General features: G+C 32.8%; 1 protein-coding gene across 1 annotated transcript; it reads left to right on the top strand.

Annotated features, from left to right (window-relative positions):
- The first annotated feature begins 9690 nt into the window (after window positions 1–9690).
- On the top strand, window positions 9691–11234 carry LOC127106545 (methylecgonone reductase). Its single transcript, XM_051043828.1, has 4 exons — window positions 9691–10059; window positions 10161–10404; window positions 10571–10750; window positions 10866–11234. The coding sequence occupies exons 1-4, from the start codon at window positions 9761–9763 to the stop codon at window positions 11088–11090; spliced, it is 948 nt and encodes a 315-aa protein (XP_050899785.1). The 5' UTR covers window positions 9691–9760; the 3' UTR covers window positions 11091–11234.
- The last annotated feature ends 4791 nt before the right edge of the window (window positions 11235–16025 follow it).

The following is a 16025-nucleotide window of genomic DNA, read 5'->3' as shown; positions in this document are numbered from 1 at the left end:
ATTTCCTACAGCTGATGATGGAAAAGAAGCAGTTGCTTGGAATTCGAGAAAAGAAGCAGTAATAACATTGTCTTCGTGTGAAGCAGAGTACATATATGCTTTTCTCTATGCAAGTAAAGCAACATGGGTGGCGAATTTGGTCGAAGAGATTATAGTGAAGAATCATGGAGAGATTATCATAAAGATCGAAAACATGGTTGTTATCAATCTGGCAAAGAATTTGATAGCGCATGGATGAAGTAAGCACATCGAAATGAGGTTCCATTATCTTCGAGAGCAAGTAGCAGAAGCGAAGCTGAACTTATAACATTGCAGAATAGGGAATCAGATTGCAGATATTATGACAAAATGAGTGCAGGTCGAATTTTGTTTCTTCCACAATCCAATTTTGTTTCTTTTCATTACTATTGTGCACCGAAATCTTGCAACCAAAGTTGATTGATTCACTCGAGAGAAGAGTAAAGAACAAGAGAAGTAATCAATAAAAAAGATTGATTTTTGTTCATCAAGATTCAGTTAAATTTTTTTCATAAATTTTAATAAATTTCTTAAAGAGAAATTGATAAATTTCCAAAAAAAAAATACATCAATAGAGAACTAAACAATTCAACAACAAAACTTCATAGTGAAAATTTTTAAAAAGTCAAAAATTGTATTAAGTTACGATAATAAGAAAACTAAAATGTATGATAATATTGTATTAATATATAACATCAAATTTCATTCGATACACATTGATTAAAAAAAGTACCATGAATACAAACATGTATTCATCCAATTTTATTGTTGATCGTGGATACGGTAGTCTGATCTGAAATCTAGTTCGTTTCTTCTGCAGGTTGATATATAATATACCTATTTGCCTTAAAAAAATATATCAGATAAGTACTTACCGAAATACTTTACCATTTTAGAATTACTTATATGTTATAAGACGAAGTACACTTGGTGAAATAATATTCGGCACCACATAAATTCTAGTATACAAACAAAAATATAATAATGAGTATTGATTGATTAAAAAAGAATAAGCTGGGGAATTCCAATATATTATGCTAAGAGAATATTCTAAAATATATTAAAAGCATATTTACAAACTACTCTTACCTTATTTATTAATTAAATATTTAAATATCAACAAATTTATTTCACGCCTGCAGTTATGATGGAAAGAAGAGTGTTGCCCAGGTGCATCGCATTATATTATTTCAAATTATTATCAATGATAACTATGAAATATGTTGAGTCAACTAAGATTTTAATAAGGTTTCTAAAATATACAACCCTTTCTTTTTAAATTCAAGCATCTTTTAGATCAATAGTCAAACTTTAGACTTTTTTGTCATTTATGTAGTGAAACAGCCCTGTGTCAATGAACCAATTCTTTCAAACTTGACCAATTCAAACGTATCTCTAATGTGATACATATTATATCTCTTTGAATATTCCAAACATGATGACAGTTGCATATATATATATATATCGCTAATGTGGATAGAGGTTATATCTATATCATGATTAAAACTTTATAAAGTCAAACATATATTACTATATTGAGATGACGGTTACATATCTAGATAGATATGATAGCTCTTTCAACATTTCAAAGTTCATAAAGTCATACATATACTACTATATTGATTTGATATGATATTGATTTGACATAATGATATTGATTTGTTAGGATTGTTAGAATATCGAATTGAGCGTGTTTATTATGTCCAATTGTTTAAGTTAGTTTATTCTCTAAGTTAATTTGTGTAATGAGCATGTGTATAGTTTAATATGTTAATTTTTTTATAAATAATGTATTAGTTTCTCATCATTGTATAATGTAAATCCTAATTAGGATGATAGTGATTATTTGTTATTATGTAACACTTGTAGTTTTATTTCAAATTGAAAGTAAAGAATAATAGTTTATAATCAATTTGTTGGATTCTTCCTACTTCTCTTTTCTACCCTTGTGAATTTCTTACCGATCAAGAAATCAAATATACTTTTTATTTTCGGCATCATTTTCACAACTATATATATATATATATATATATATATATATATATATATATATATATATATATATATATATATATATATATATATAAACCTTTTCCTAAGAATAGCCGTCACTCTCTTAAAAAAATCCTAACAACGCTCTCTCCCACATGCAGCGAACTCGTCTTCGTTAGCATCTTCAAACTTATAGGTAATAAAGTTCATATGCTTTCTCTTTCGTCGTCTTCTTCTTCATATGCTTTCTTCCATGCTATTGATACGTTTTCTTCCTTTCTTTCTCAAAACAAATATTTCTCTCTTCCAATGCAGCGAACTCGTCCTGATAAACTTCTTCAAACTAAACGATAATCTTTTCCATTAGCTTTCTTACATTTTTCATATAGGTTCCATATATGACACTAGTTCTTCTTAAAAAGTGTTTCTTCATTTGACATGATTTACTTCCTTTTTTGGTCATATTTCCGTTTATACTATTGCTAATTTATGTTTTTAAAACAAGTTAACATTCTGAAAGTTATTTATATTTCGAAATCTGATTCAAAATAACTCATACTATGGGTGTGGTTCATAAATGGTTTAATTTGTGTTGATATGGAGAAACAATATAAGAATCATGAAGCTATTTTGGAAGCTTCATCATACTTGTATTTTTTTTCTTCATAGCAACACAAAGTAGATCAACTTCAGATCATTCCACGAATCTTTTCAATAAAAGGTATATTATTGTTTTGTTGATAAATATTGTTATTGTTGTTGTTTATAAATGGTTTGTGTTGTTGTTGTTGACAAATGTATGTTGTTGATGATGATATTGTTGTTGTTGTTGTTGTTGATAAATATTGTTATTATTGATGTATGTTGTTGTTGAGTTTATTATAATGTATATAGATTATTTGTTTCACTAACCACTTATTGAGCATGCATTCATTTAAAGTGATTTAGAAAATAATAATTTGAAAATTAAGTTATATTTGAAATGCAATTTAGATCAAACATGTTTTTAGAATTGCATGCATCTCGTAATTCATATATCCCTCTTTAGCACGTAGAACTTGGTTGATTGTCGCAGGTTCTTCAAAGTAACAATTCGTTCTCTATTAGTTTATATTATAAAACATCAAATTTTTTGAGAAATTGAATCATCTTCATCATTGTCATCATAATAATTTTCATCATTAATTAAAATAATGATGATGATAACGACGATGATGATTCCGAATTAGTCAACATAATGATGCTTTACAAAATAAACTAGGAATGAACCGTTACTTTGAATAACCTGGGGCATTGAATCAAATACTACGTGTTAAGTAGCAAGAGATGAATTACTGTGAGAATGCAATTTGAAAACAGTGGTTCCTTTAAGTTATTTTTCAAGAATAATTTCATTTTTAAAATTATTATCTTCTATATCAATTTTAATGGTTGTATATGTTTAGTGAGGTGTAGGAAAAGTAAGCAATCTACATATTTTATAATAAACTCATGGTACTTTTCACAACGATTATCTTCTATAACCGTGGTGAAATGGTAATTATATATCACAACAGTTGTTTAATATAATCGTTGTGATAGGTAGCACGCTACCTATCTTATAATCACGGTCACATACCCATTGTTGAAACCAGCATACATACAATCGCACGCTACCTAACAACAGACTTGCAACCGTCATTATATGTGTTTTCTGTACTAGTAGTAGTGTGATTGCATCAGTTTCAGATGATAGCAGAATCGAAAAAGCTCATAAACTATGAGATGGATTTAATCCATTTGATTCTTTGGTCACTTCATCTTCGAGATCTCGAAATGGATATTCAGTCAATTATATGAATGTCCCATTTGTAAATGGCCGTATAGATCTGAAGATGAGGTTTTTGAACGTGTTGAAAGTTGTCTGAGCAATCTAGTTAGAAACGATGATGATAATGGAAATTTGGTTGAGAGTGAAGTTTTTGTTGAGAGTAATAATGAGTTGGAGATTTTTGTTGGGGATTATGTTTCGGAGAATCTATCCGAAGAATCAGTTGATATTGTTTTGAAATTGTTGATGAATATTGTTAAGGAGCCTGAGAATGCTAAGTTTAGGAAGATTAGGTTGAGTCATCCAAAGATTAAGGAAGTTGTTGCTAAGGTTAGTGGCGGTATTGAGTTGTTGAGATTTTTTTTATTTGAACTTAAGGAGGAGAAAGGAGAGACATATGCGTTGACTGAGGTTCCTACTGAGGAGAAGAGCGAAGAAAGAGTGAGGAAGAAGAGAGAAAGAGAGGTGACGACTAGGGATTTGGTGAAGAGAGAAGAAGAGACAAAGAGAGTAATTCTTAATAAATTAAATAATAAAATTATAATAAAACAATCTCATCTCAACCATACTTGAACGAGCACTACTACAAAATAGATCTTTCGTAGCACCATATGTTAAAGACATTTGTGTTAACTGTGGTAATAACTCTTTTTTGACATTTTTTTTGTATTTACTAAATGAAATTTCACTACGGTCATAATTAACAATCGTAGTGAAATGTACCTGAAGTGAAATATTATCAACAGTGGTGAAATGTGTTACATATTTATATATAAGCGAAATTATCTCTCTCTTTAGTACATATCAATTGTCTCTCTCAAAACAAAACCATAACATCTCTTTCACTCGTCTCTCTCAAAACAAAACCCTAATATCTTTGTCACTCGTCTCTCTCATATGAAAACCTGAAACTTATGCAGCGAACTCGTCTTCTTTGAAGGTTTAGCTTTTTCCTCAAATCTTAACAAATGATTATCTTACATGTTTGTTGTTGATGAATGTTGTTGTTAAGGTTTGTTTAAAAGATGAGTTTATTATATCTTATGTGGTTTGAGTATTTTTCCAACCCCTTACCCAATATATAACTTTTTATATTGCATTACAAAATTATAATATGATAGATAAAGTTATATTAAAAAACAAGTTACAGGTTTAATTCTAGACAAGAATTCTTTAGTTCGTTATCTGCATTTCGCTATATAACCGTTAGAATTTGATTTAATGCTTTTAGTTCTTCAACTGCCCATTTCTCCACCTCTAATTTTGTTTGAAGAGTAAATAATATTTTATAATATGAACTAGAGCTGAAGGAATGAGATGTTGAAGAACTTGGAGTATTAAACCAAGTTCTAACCGTCACTACGCCAAAAACTGGAATAGACAGCGGACCTTAGAGGGCGCTTTCTTAAAGAAGCGCACTCTAAAGTGAAGAGAAAAATAAGGAGGAATAGACAGCGCACTTTAGAGGGCGCTTTTGAAACAAAGCGCCCTCTAAAGTGAAGCAAAAAAATAATGAGGAAATGGAGGGACACCAATAGACGGCGCGTTTATGAAAGCGCCCTCTAAGGGTACCCTTAGAGGGCGCTTTTAAAAAAGCGCTCTCTAAGTCCATGTACAACAGCGCACTTTAGAGAGCGCTTGTGTAACAAAGCGCCCTCTAAAGTGAAGCGAAAAAATAATGAGGAAATGGAGGGACAACAATAGAGGGCGCGTTTATGAAAGCGCCCTCTAAGGATACCCTTAGAGGGCGCTTTTAAAAAAGCGCTCTCTAAGTCCATGTACAACAGCGCACTTTAGAGAGCGCTTGTGTAACAAAGCGTCCTCTAAAGTGAAGCGAAAAAATAATGAGGAAATGGAGGGACAACAATAGAGGGCGCGTTTATGCAAGCGCCCTCTAAGGATACCCTTAGAGGGCGCTTCTAAGGAAGCGCTCTCTAAGTCCATGTACAACAACGCACTTTAGAGGGCGCTTTATTACAAAAGCGCTGTCTAAAGTGAAGCGAAAAAATAAGGAGCAATAGACAGCGCACCTTAGAGGGCGCTTTTTTTCCACAAGCGCCCTCTAAGGTCCCGTTTAGTAAACATTAAAATTATAACATACTGCGCGTTTTGTTATTTCACTCTCTGTTATTTTCGTTCTTTTTCACGTTAGGGTTCTAAGGCGTTCTCCTTCCACCTCTGTTAGATCTACGACGTTTCCTCCTTCTGGCACCAAAGGTACGTTTGTTTCGTTTTAGCTTTGCCCTATTTCTTGCTTTGTTTTAGCTTTGCCCCATTTCAGTTTTTTGTTATTGTTGTCTATGCGTTGTCTATGCTACGTTTGTTTCAACCTGTAAAGTTTCAATATTCATAGTCATTTTAAATTTGATAGCGCATGCGTTAAATTTCAAGCCCTACGTTTGTTTGGGTTTATTAGGCAATTTCAAGCCCTATGAATATCTGATTTTGTGTCAACACCAATATCATTAGAAACCTAGGTCCGAATGTGTTTGAACTCTTCTAAAATTGTTTTTTGTTTATTCTAATTAGTAATGGATAATACATGGATGTCTTCCAATCGATTGTCGAGAGAGTACGAGAATGGGGTATTAGAATTCGTTAAGTTTGCCGTTGCGAACGCCGAAGACCCCCGTAGAATGATATGTCCTTGCTTGGGTTGTTGTTATGGGAAACGGGTTGACGCAGTTCAGTTGACATCGCATCTAATGAGGCATGGAATTGATCGAAGTTATACATGTTGGAAACAGGTCAAATGATTTTAATTGTTTTCTTTATTACAGGTAAAATGACTTTTATGATTTTAATTGTTTTTACATTTGTCATCTGATTTTAATTGTTTTCTTTTTTACAGGTAAAATGGCTATTATGAAGTCAATCATTTGTGCAAGGGGCAAGGGATGCTCGAAAGTATCAATTGATATTTGTTTAGATGATGATGCTGGATATTTGAAAGTATCCCTCTACGACATTGGTTTCCTTGTTCGACAACATATTCCGATTACATGTGATAATTGGAGAAGTCCGGACTTGAAGGTTGGCAAAGAAAAAATATGGTCGGAGATACAGGCTTGTGTCTCAATAGAGGATGGGTATCTACTTAAAGTTACTTTTGTAGTGGTCCAAAAGAGACATCACACCCGTCTCTTTCCTGTCAACCCCAAAGAGACCGATAGAAGTGGAAAAATTATGCCAGGTTTTTTCAATATATTTCTCAATGCAGCTGGTATATATTATCATTTGAATTTATCACTTTTTGCTGATTTTGTTGTTCTAAATTGTCAAAGGAACCGTGGTAGACACCGGCATTAGTCACCCTAGGGAATTTGATTTTTACCTTAACAGCCATGCAGGAATTCAGGTAATATTAGCTATGTCATTTAACTTTATGCCATTGTTTACTATTTGTTGCTCAATCGCCTTTTGACAGTTCTATGTTATTTGCATTTGGACGTGTTCTTTTTGTAGGGGACTACTTATGCTGCCATCTGTTGTTTTGGTTGAGCCTTATTTTGTATGGATGTGCGATAGAACTACTAGACAGCTTTTGGATATACAGAACATGTTTGCCACCATGGGTGGATGGGCGTTTTTGTTTAGTATTGGTTAGAACTACTAGACAGCTTTTGGATACAGTGGTCACTGGGTGTTGGTTGCTATGTTTTATTCTCTTAATTGTAGTACTTTGAGAATATGTTGTTGTATATTGTTGATCAAAGAATCATATATTAATGTTGTATATATGGAGGATTAATGTTGTATATAAATGGATTCATGTTGTATATATCAATGGATTAATGGTGTATAACATTGGATTAAAGGATGAAATCAATATGAATTTTACACTTTTGCAGCATGCGAACAGGTTACCAAATAAATATATATCCACTATTTTTCAAACAAATTTTTTTAAAATAACTAACACATTAGAGAGCGCTTTGTCCAGAAAGCGCCCTCTAAACACTTTACAATGACAACTTTAGAGGGCGCTTTTTCCTGAAAGCGCCCTCTAAACACTTTACATTGATAACTTTAGAGGGCGCTTTTTCCTGAAAGCGCCCTCTAAACACTTTACAATGACAACTTTAGAGGGCGCTTTTTCCTGAAAGCGCCCTCTAAACACTTTACACTGACAACTTTAGAGGGTGCTTTTACCAGAAAGCGCCCTCTAAGGTGTCCCTCTATGGACCACTCCAGAGGGCGCTTTTTTCTTAAAGCGCACTATAATGTGGCCACTTTAGACAGCGCTTTCTCCAGGAGAACAAAGCGCTGTCTTTACCTATGCCAGCGCCAGATTAGAGAGCGCTTAAAAGCGCTGTTATAGGCCAAAATAAGCGCCCTCTTTTCCCTTATTTGGCGTAGTGCGTTAAAGAGTTAAATGTGGATAAGGAGTTTACAAATTCTTATTTAGCATTGGATGTGTAACTTATTCTTCTATTATAACTTAATTTGTCATATTATAATGTTCTAGATCATATTGATAGGTTATATGTTTAGTGAATATTGACGAAATAAACATTCCACATAATTTATAATAAACTCAGTGTATATATCATAATGATTGTTTATAACAACCGTTGTCAAATGTTATGCATTAAAGAATATCACAACGGTTGTTTGAAGTAACCGTTGTTATAAGTAGCTCACTACATAGCGTATAGTCACACGACCGTGGTGGAAAATATCATAAATACAACCTCATCTTACCTCACAACGGTTGGTCAGACATGGTGGTATCTATTTTCCAATCATTGTAAAATGACTTTTACGTAGTAGTAGAGATGGAGTGCCACGTCTGCCAAAATTGACGGGTTTTGACAAAATTTAACGAAAATGATGAATGTGACTAATGAAACGTAATTTGAGAGATTTAAAATGAACGTTTATTAAATAAAGGGCGAAAGTAAAACCTTAAATTAAGTTAAAAGAACAAAGAATGCATTATGCCTATAAATATATATCTTATAATATCTTCTAAAAATATTATAAATATACATCTTATAATATTTTTTAGAATATTATAAATATTTTTTAATATCTTTTCATATTAATTTCTATTATTTTTAAATTAATATAAAATATTCTAATATTAACTAACAAACCCATGAACCGAACCGACGAAACATGATATGAGTGAATTGCTCAAACCGAACATTAATTCTTGTTGCTTTATAATTTCTTGATTTTTAACAATTTAGAAATATATTTTCTTTCTCTTGATCACTTAAAATTTTAAAGCATATTTCAACCATACTCAGAACAAATAGAACAAGAATGCATCGTGCTTTGCATGCATAGGTGGCATTACGTACTTGAGTATTCACTTATGTTCTAAAAATTTGGAATAGTCTTGAGTTGAGTTGAAAAAACGAAATCCGGAAAATGATGGAATGAGGGTATCATAGGATGTGAAAGTTTCAAATTCAATGATGAAAACGATTAAGAATGGTAGCTACATCAAGAAGGGTAGATGTCTTAATACCGCAAGGAAAAATAAAGACGTCCTAGACATGGGATGCTTCACCTCTCATTTATATAACTCTTCAATCATTTATGCACCTAGTGGTTTAACATTGTTATTTTTTCCTTATACATGTTCATATTTCAGATTTAATAATAAACTCTGTAACAGAATAAGTTAGGTGAGACTTTATGAACTTTATAAACTTTATACATATCTTTAATGTGAATACATATTATGCAGATAACACTAGGAGAAGGGAAAACTCCCCTTTTAAATAATCATTCACTATCTTGCTTTTGTCATTGCTTTGCGCATTAGGGAACGCATAGTCAATATTCAATATTCAATAACCGATAGTCAATAATATAATAATTATAATACGCGTCTTAAACTATTATTTATAGCCAAAACTCAAGTCTCAGAGTTAACATTCATAACAGAAAATTGTGAGCCTTAAACCAACACAAAAACAAAAGAAGATGGCAGCAAATAGTGTTCCAGATGTGGTTTTAAATTCAGGAGAAAAGATGCCGGCGATAGGATATGGAACAGGAACTCCTCCTCCTCTAACGGCTTTGATTGATGCCATTGAAATCGGCTACAGACATTTTGATACGGCTTCTTTCTATAATACTGAAGAACTTCTAGGCCAAGCTGTGTCAAAGGCTTTAGAAGAAGGCCTGGTTAAAAATCGCGACGAATTGTTTATTACTTCCAAGTTATGGTGTACTGATGCTCACCATGACCTTGTTCTCCCAGCTCTCGAAACCACCCTCAAGCAAGCCTAATTCTCTTATCTTTTTTTTTTCCTTCTCTTAAGTTTGTATTTTTTATTAATTGACTAATTTTATTTTTCATTTTTTGGTTGAAATTGATTAGAAAGCTGGGCTTGGAGTATGTGGATCTCTATTTGATTCACTGGCCAGTAAGGTTCAAACAAGATGTTGTAGGCTTAAACTTTACAGGTGAGGATATGATTCCCATTGACATAAAAGGAGTATGGGAAGCTATGGAAGAGGTTCATAGATTGGGCTTAGCAAAGTCTATTGGTGTTAGCAACTTTGGTGCCAAAAAGCTCTCCATACTTTTAGAAAATGCCAAAATCACTCCAGCAGTTAATCAGGTATAAGAATTTAGCACTATTTGATTTGATTCATTCTCACATATAAAAGAAATACACAAAAAAAAATCCCTATTTACTTCAAAATGGAAAATTTACATCATCTAGATCATTCTACTAATTATAGACATGGTAAATCTTCATGTTACACATTCTTCTTTTTATTCAGGTGGAAATGAACCCATCATGGAATCAAGGGAAACTCAGAGAATTCTGCAAGCAGAAAGGAATTCATGTTGGTGCATGGTCGCCACTAGGAGCATACAAAGATCCTTGGGGTTCAGCTGCAGTGATGGATAATCCAATTCTGCACAAAATTGCTGAGGCTAAAAACAAGAGTGTACCCCAGGTGCAACTCATTATTTTATTTCAAACTATCTTCAATGACAAGTTTGAAAAATGTTTAGTTAATTAAGATTTTAATAAGGTTTAACATTTCTCTAATGTGGATACATATCATGCAGATAGTACTAAGATGGATATACCAGCATGGAGTAACTGCCATTGTGAAAAGCTTCAATAAGGAGAGGATGAAACAAAACATTGAAATATTTGATTGGGAATTGACCCAGGAAGAGTCAGACAAAATCAATCAGATTTCTCAAATGAGAACCCTAAAAGCAGAAATGTTCATACATGAAAATGGACCTTACAAATCCTTGGAAGAGTTGTGGGATGGTGATGTTTAAATAATTTATAGGATCATCTTTTAAGAAAGGATTATTTCTTGTATTCAAACGCTTTTTCAAGGTTTTATCCCACTGGGTTTTCCTTGATCGTGTTTTTAATAAGGCAGTTGGCCAATCACTATGAACTGCATTGTATTACCTTGAGTTTTGGCATAGTCCTTCATGTTTTTTCTTCTCTATTTTTACTTGAATAATAAACTGAGGCATATAATAAAATTAAAAACTTCTGCAATTTCATGCCCCTATGGATCTCTTTCTGTTGCACCCATTATGGCAATAGAGATGTCTAAAACGGTTGACTGATGTAGCTCAAATGGAAGACAACCCTATTGAGGATTTCCTTGAGTATATAGTTGATTTTGTGGTCAACGAAATTGGCTGCAATGTTTCAACCCAATATTGGATCGGTTGGATACTCGGTTAGCTTTTTTTGCAACATGTTCAAATTTCCATTTTGTATCAATTAAAAAGTCAACAAAATGTAGAAATTGCACAAAAGGACAAAGTCCAATTTCCATTTATTTTTTATTCCATAGTCATAATTATAAATATCATTCATTCATTATCATACATATTGCATTAAAAAAAGTAAAGTAAAAAAATAATAATAAATAAGAGTCTTGCATTAATCATGCATTAAAAGGAAAATCCAAAATATAATAGAAAGGAACAAAAGACAAATGGTCTACACAAGAGGACAAATATGATCATACATATCTGCACACATGAAAATATCTCCAAATTTGTTGACCACCAAATTCTTCACACGATTTGCACAAGAGCCTCACCATATTTCATGCTAAAAAAACTCTCACAATTTTCACTCATTCTAACAACATCTAATGCCACTCACAATCCACTCAAAATATATTCCATTAAAAGTGGATCTAAAATGCTAACTATAACACCGCTTTACCAGACAATTTAATATGACACCAATGACAAAACCTTTAATAAATCAAATATTTAACAAACACGCAACAGAAAATATCAACGTCATACAACAATAGTCATCGCACGCTCACATTTACTTAGGGTATTATTGTGGTTATATCGATCTTATTTCAATTAAATAAAATGACATAACTTAGGAATTTAGTCTCAACTTTAAATTATAATAAATTGTTTCAAAATAAAGAATTATCATATTCAACTCTTTAACAACTTCAATATAAATTGAATAAAAATAATTAAACTCCAACAAAACATGATAAGCAACCAAACGTTCTCAACCCGATGTTACAGGATCAGAGCAATACTTCTAAAACAACGATGAAACTAAACGAAGTAACTCCGAGAGCTAACTTCCACTTACAGCAACAAACTCTACTCCTAAGTATCTTCAAGATGTCTATGGTAGACAACATGAAAGCAAAGGGGTGAGAAATAACAAACCAATATAAAGAGTGTAAAGAATGCTAAGGTAGAGAACACACCACAAGCATACATTCAATTACACATTCAACAACCACATAGTCTCACACCCTTCACAACAACATATACAAATTAATATCCAATCAACGACATCACGAATAATCAACCACATATGTAATCATTTATGCAAACGTACTCCATAAATGACGCATTATGCATGCGGTACCATTCATGAACATTCAGGTTCATCTCACTCCTAATCCCCACCATAGGACTAGAGCACACAAAATCGTTATCATCACCATATGTAACACTTCACCAGCCTCCACATGGGACCGGTTAATCGCTCCTAATCCCCATCATAGGATCAGAGCACACTAAATTGTTACCATCATCATAGGTAACGTTTCACCAGCCCCCACCTGGAACCGACTACTCGCTCCTGATCCCCACCATATGACCAGAGCACACCAAAGTTTGTTACCATCACCATAGATAACACTTCACTAATTCTTCATTGAAATTAGCCACGCTCCCTCGATCCACACCACTGGACCAAAGCACATCAAAACTAAACCGAAATCGGTAGACCATGATGCATGACTCTCAACAACCTACATGTGTGTTGTCAAAAAAGTGGAAGATAATTGTCTTTGCTTTAAGACCACTACTCAAGGATAATCTTTTAGAGAACTAAAACAAACACACAATAAAAATAAATAAAAATGATAGAGGAGAAAATACACATAAATTAAAGAGGTTTTGCATCATCACCCAAAGGTTTTTACCCATTCAACCGCTAAGCAGTCAAGACAATTATCATACATGTGAGTTTTTTAAGTGGAACAGGTGTCAGAAGAAGACAAAAGAGTTTTTCACTTAAATTCTATTTGAAGCAAGTAATCCGCTCTAGAGTCTTAGAGTATGAAGTTTTTCAGAAACCACTTTTTCAGAAACCACTGATGTTACTTCTGAGCAACATCAAACTTTGATACTCTATTCAAAAGCAAGCAATATTCTTCCATAAAGACCATGTTCATATTCTTTTTGATAAAATCAAACCTTTCAATATCTAAGGATTTTATAAATATGTCAGTCCATTGATGATCAATATCGAGTATCTATAACACCCTTCTGAACATAGTCTATGATGAAGTGGTGTTTTATTTCAATATGCTTGGTTCTAGAATGTTGAATTGGATTCTTTGTTAAGCAAATAACAATATTATCATCACAAAAGATAGATATATTGTTTCCATAAATATGATAATCCTCTAGTCGATATTTCATCCAGAGTAGATGTGTACAACATTTTGCAGTTGAGATGTATTATGCTTTTGTTATAGATAGAGCAATAGTTGTTTGTCTCTTACTAGCCCAGAATATTAGGTTTCACTTATGAATTCAGAGTTTGCACTAGTGGATTTTCTCTCAATTGTATCCCTATCATAGTTAGTATCATAGAATCCAACTAGCTTATAATCTAGGGATTTTTTATAAAGAAGTCTCATATTTGTTGTTCCTTTCAGATACCTAAAGATTATCTTAACAACAGTTAAGTGAGTCTCTCTAGGATCTGATTGAAATCTTCCACACAGATAAACACTGAACAATATATCAAGCCTAAAAGCTATGAGGTAAAGCAAGGAACCAATTATACCTATATACAACTTTTGATCCACCTCGGAGCTACTTTCCTCCTTGTTCAGACTGCAGGTTGGATGCATAAGAGTTGTCATAATCTTGTAGTCTTCAAGATTAAACTTCTTCAGAAGCTCATTTGGACACTTGGACTGATGAACATAAGTTCCAATTTTACTTTGATTGATTTGGATTCCCAGGAAGAATTTCAATTCTCCCATTATGCTCATCTTAAATTCAGTCTGCATAGTCTCAAAAAATTCTTTGCAAAGAGAGACATTAGTAGAACCAAAAATTATGTCATCAACATACACTTAGACAATTAAGATTTACATATTCAGAGTCTTTCTGAATAGTGTAATATCAACTTGACCCTTTTGAAAATAATTTTCTAACAAGAAATTACTTATTCTCTCATACCAAGCTCTTGGAGCTTGTTTGAGTCCATTAAGTGATTTCTTAAATTTAAACACAAAATTCGGGTAGACTGAGTCCTCAAATCCAGGGGGTTGTTTGACACACACCTCTTCAGAAAATACCATATTTAAGAAAGCATTATTAACATCCATTTTATATAAAAAAAATATCATTATTAATAGCATAATAGAGAAGAAGTTTGATTGCCTCTTGTAAGACCCCAGTTTTGACCCTAAGATCCCTCATGATATCTCATCATTTGCATTGGATTTTGGGATTACACCTTGGCATCCTCCTTACCCCTTATTCATGGGATTTTAATTGGGAGAGATAACCAAGCACTTTTTATTGTATCATACTTTATTTTCTTTTGTTTACTAACTAAGATACCAAAAATATATCCATGTTTAATGTTATTTCTTTTGTAGGTGTGTGTGTCCATCTGTGCCCCAACCAAGTTCATATCTAGGGTTTGAGACCCTTAATGCAAAGAGATCAATCAAGGAAAGGTTAAAAATGATTCTAATCATCATATATGGATCCCCATGTTCTTTATTTGTCATTTTGATCAAGAATTCATCAAGAGCTTGAAGCTTATTTGCCTTGGAAGCCCTAATTCATCTAGGTATCTTGTGTGACTTCCTCAGCTAGTTTCTTCCCCAATTGATTAAATAGTTAAAGGGATAATTCATGAAACATAATCTTATCAATATATGATACTCAATGATCCCCAAAGAGCAAAAGAACTTCAAGTTTGCAATTGGTCCAAAGAGGTTGACCAGAGAAAGTCAACTGGTCAAAACTGGGGTTCCCTAGACCCTATCTCCTACAATTTTTGTCATATGAAAATTATTCCAAGAGAAAATTTACTATTTATGACATTCCAAACAACTTTCAATCTTATATCAAGAGCTAGTTTTTCTTGGAAAGTCATTTTTTAAGGTGAAAGATTATAGGTCATTTTGTCTGTGCCCTAGTTAGGAGGTGAACTTCCAAGAACCATAACTTGCTAAATTTTCATGATATGAAGGATATCCAAGTTTCATGATAAAATTCAAGATATATTATCCAACTTTTCTTCTTTGATAAAGATAAAATTTTACTTGCAAGGGCATATGCCAAGAGCAAACATTATATGTCCTTTTGGGCCATCATCATTGAACAAGCAATTTTCCTCAACTTCTAAAATCCATAACTCCATCATGCAAGATTCAAATTGTGTCAAATTTATGACCAAATTGAATAGGAATGAAGGAGATACAACTTTGGTGAAGGAACCATTTTCATTTTAAGCTCATAGCAAAAGTTATTCAAAATGGAAGAAGTGGTCATTTGACTTTATACTTAGAAAATTCTCAACTATGTTTGATTTCTCTAACTTCCACCTAAAAATTCATCATGATCTAAGCTCCAAATGAAAAAGTTTTCAACAGAAAAGTTGTTTCCCTTCATGTCACCTTTCCAAAGAGTCCAAGATCATGGCATTTGGAGTATTTTTCAAGG

Source organism: Lathyrus oleraceus, chromosome 7 (genome assembly GCF_024323335.1).
Source record: "Lathyrus oleraceus cultivar Zhongwan6 chromosome 7, CAAS_Psat_ZW6_1.0, whole genome shotgun sequence".
Classification (NCBI taxonomy): Eukaryota; Viridiplantae; Streptophyta; class Magnoliopsida; order Fabales; family Fabaceae; genus Lathyrus; species Lathyrus oleraceus.
This window is presented reverse-complemented; position numbering and strand designations above follow the sequence as displayed.

What these genes read in the sequence shown, in the direction of transcription:
- LOC127106545 (XM_051043828.1), top strand. Translation starts at nt 9,761, where the DNA reads ATGGCAGCAAATAGTGTTCCAGATGTGGTTTTAAATTCAGGAGAAAAG. An exon ending in GCTCTCGAAACCACCCTCAA is followed by an intron (nt 10,060 to 10,160) that starts GCAAGCCTAATT and finishes GAAATTGATTAG; the next exon opens with AAAGCTGGGCTTGGAGTATG. An exon ending in TCACTCCAGCAGTTAATCAG is followed by an intron (nt 10,405 to 10,570) that starts GTATAAGAATTT and finishes CTTTTTATTCAG; the next exon opens with GTGGAAATGAACCCATCATG.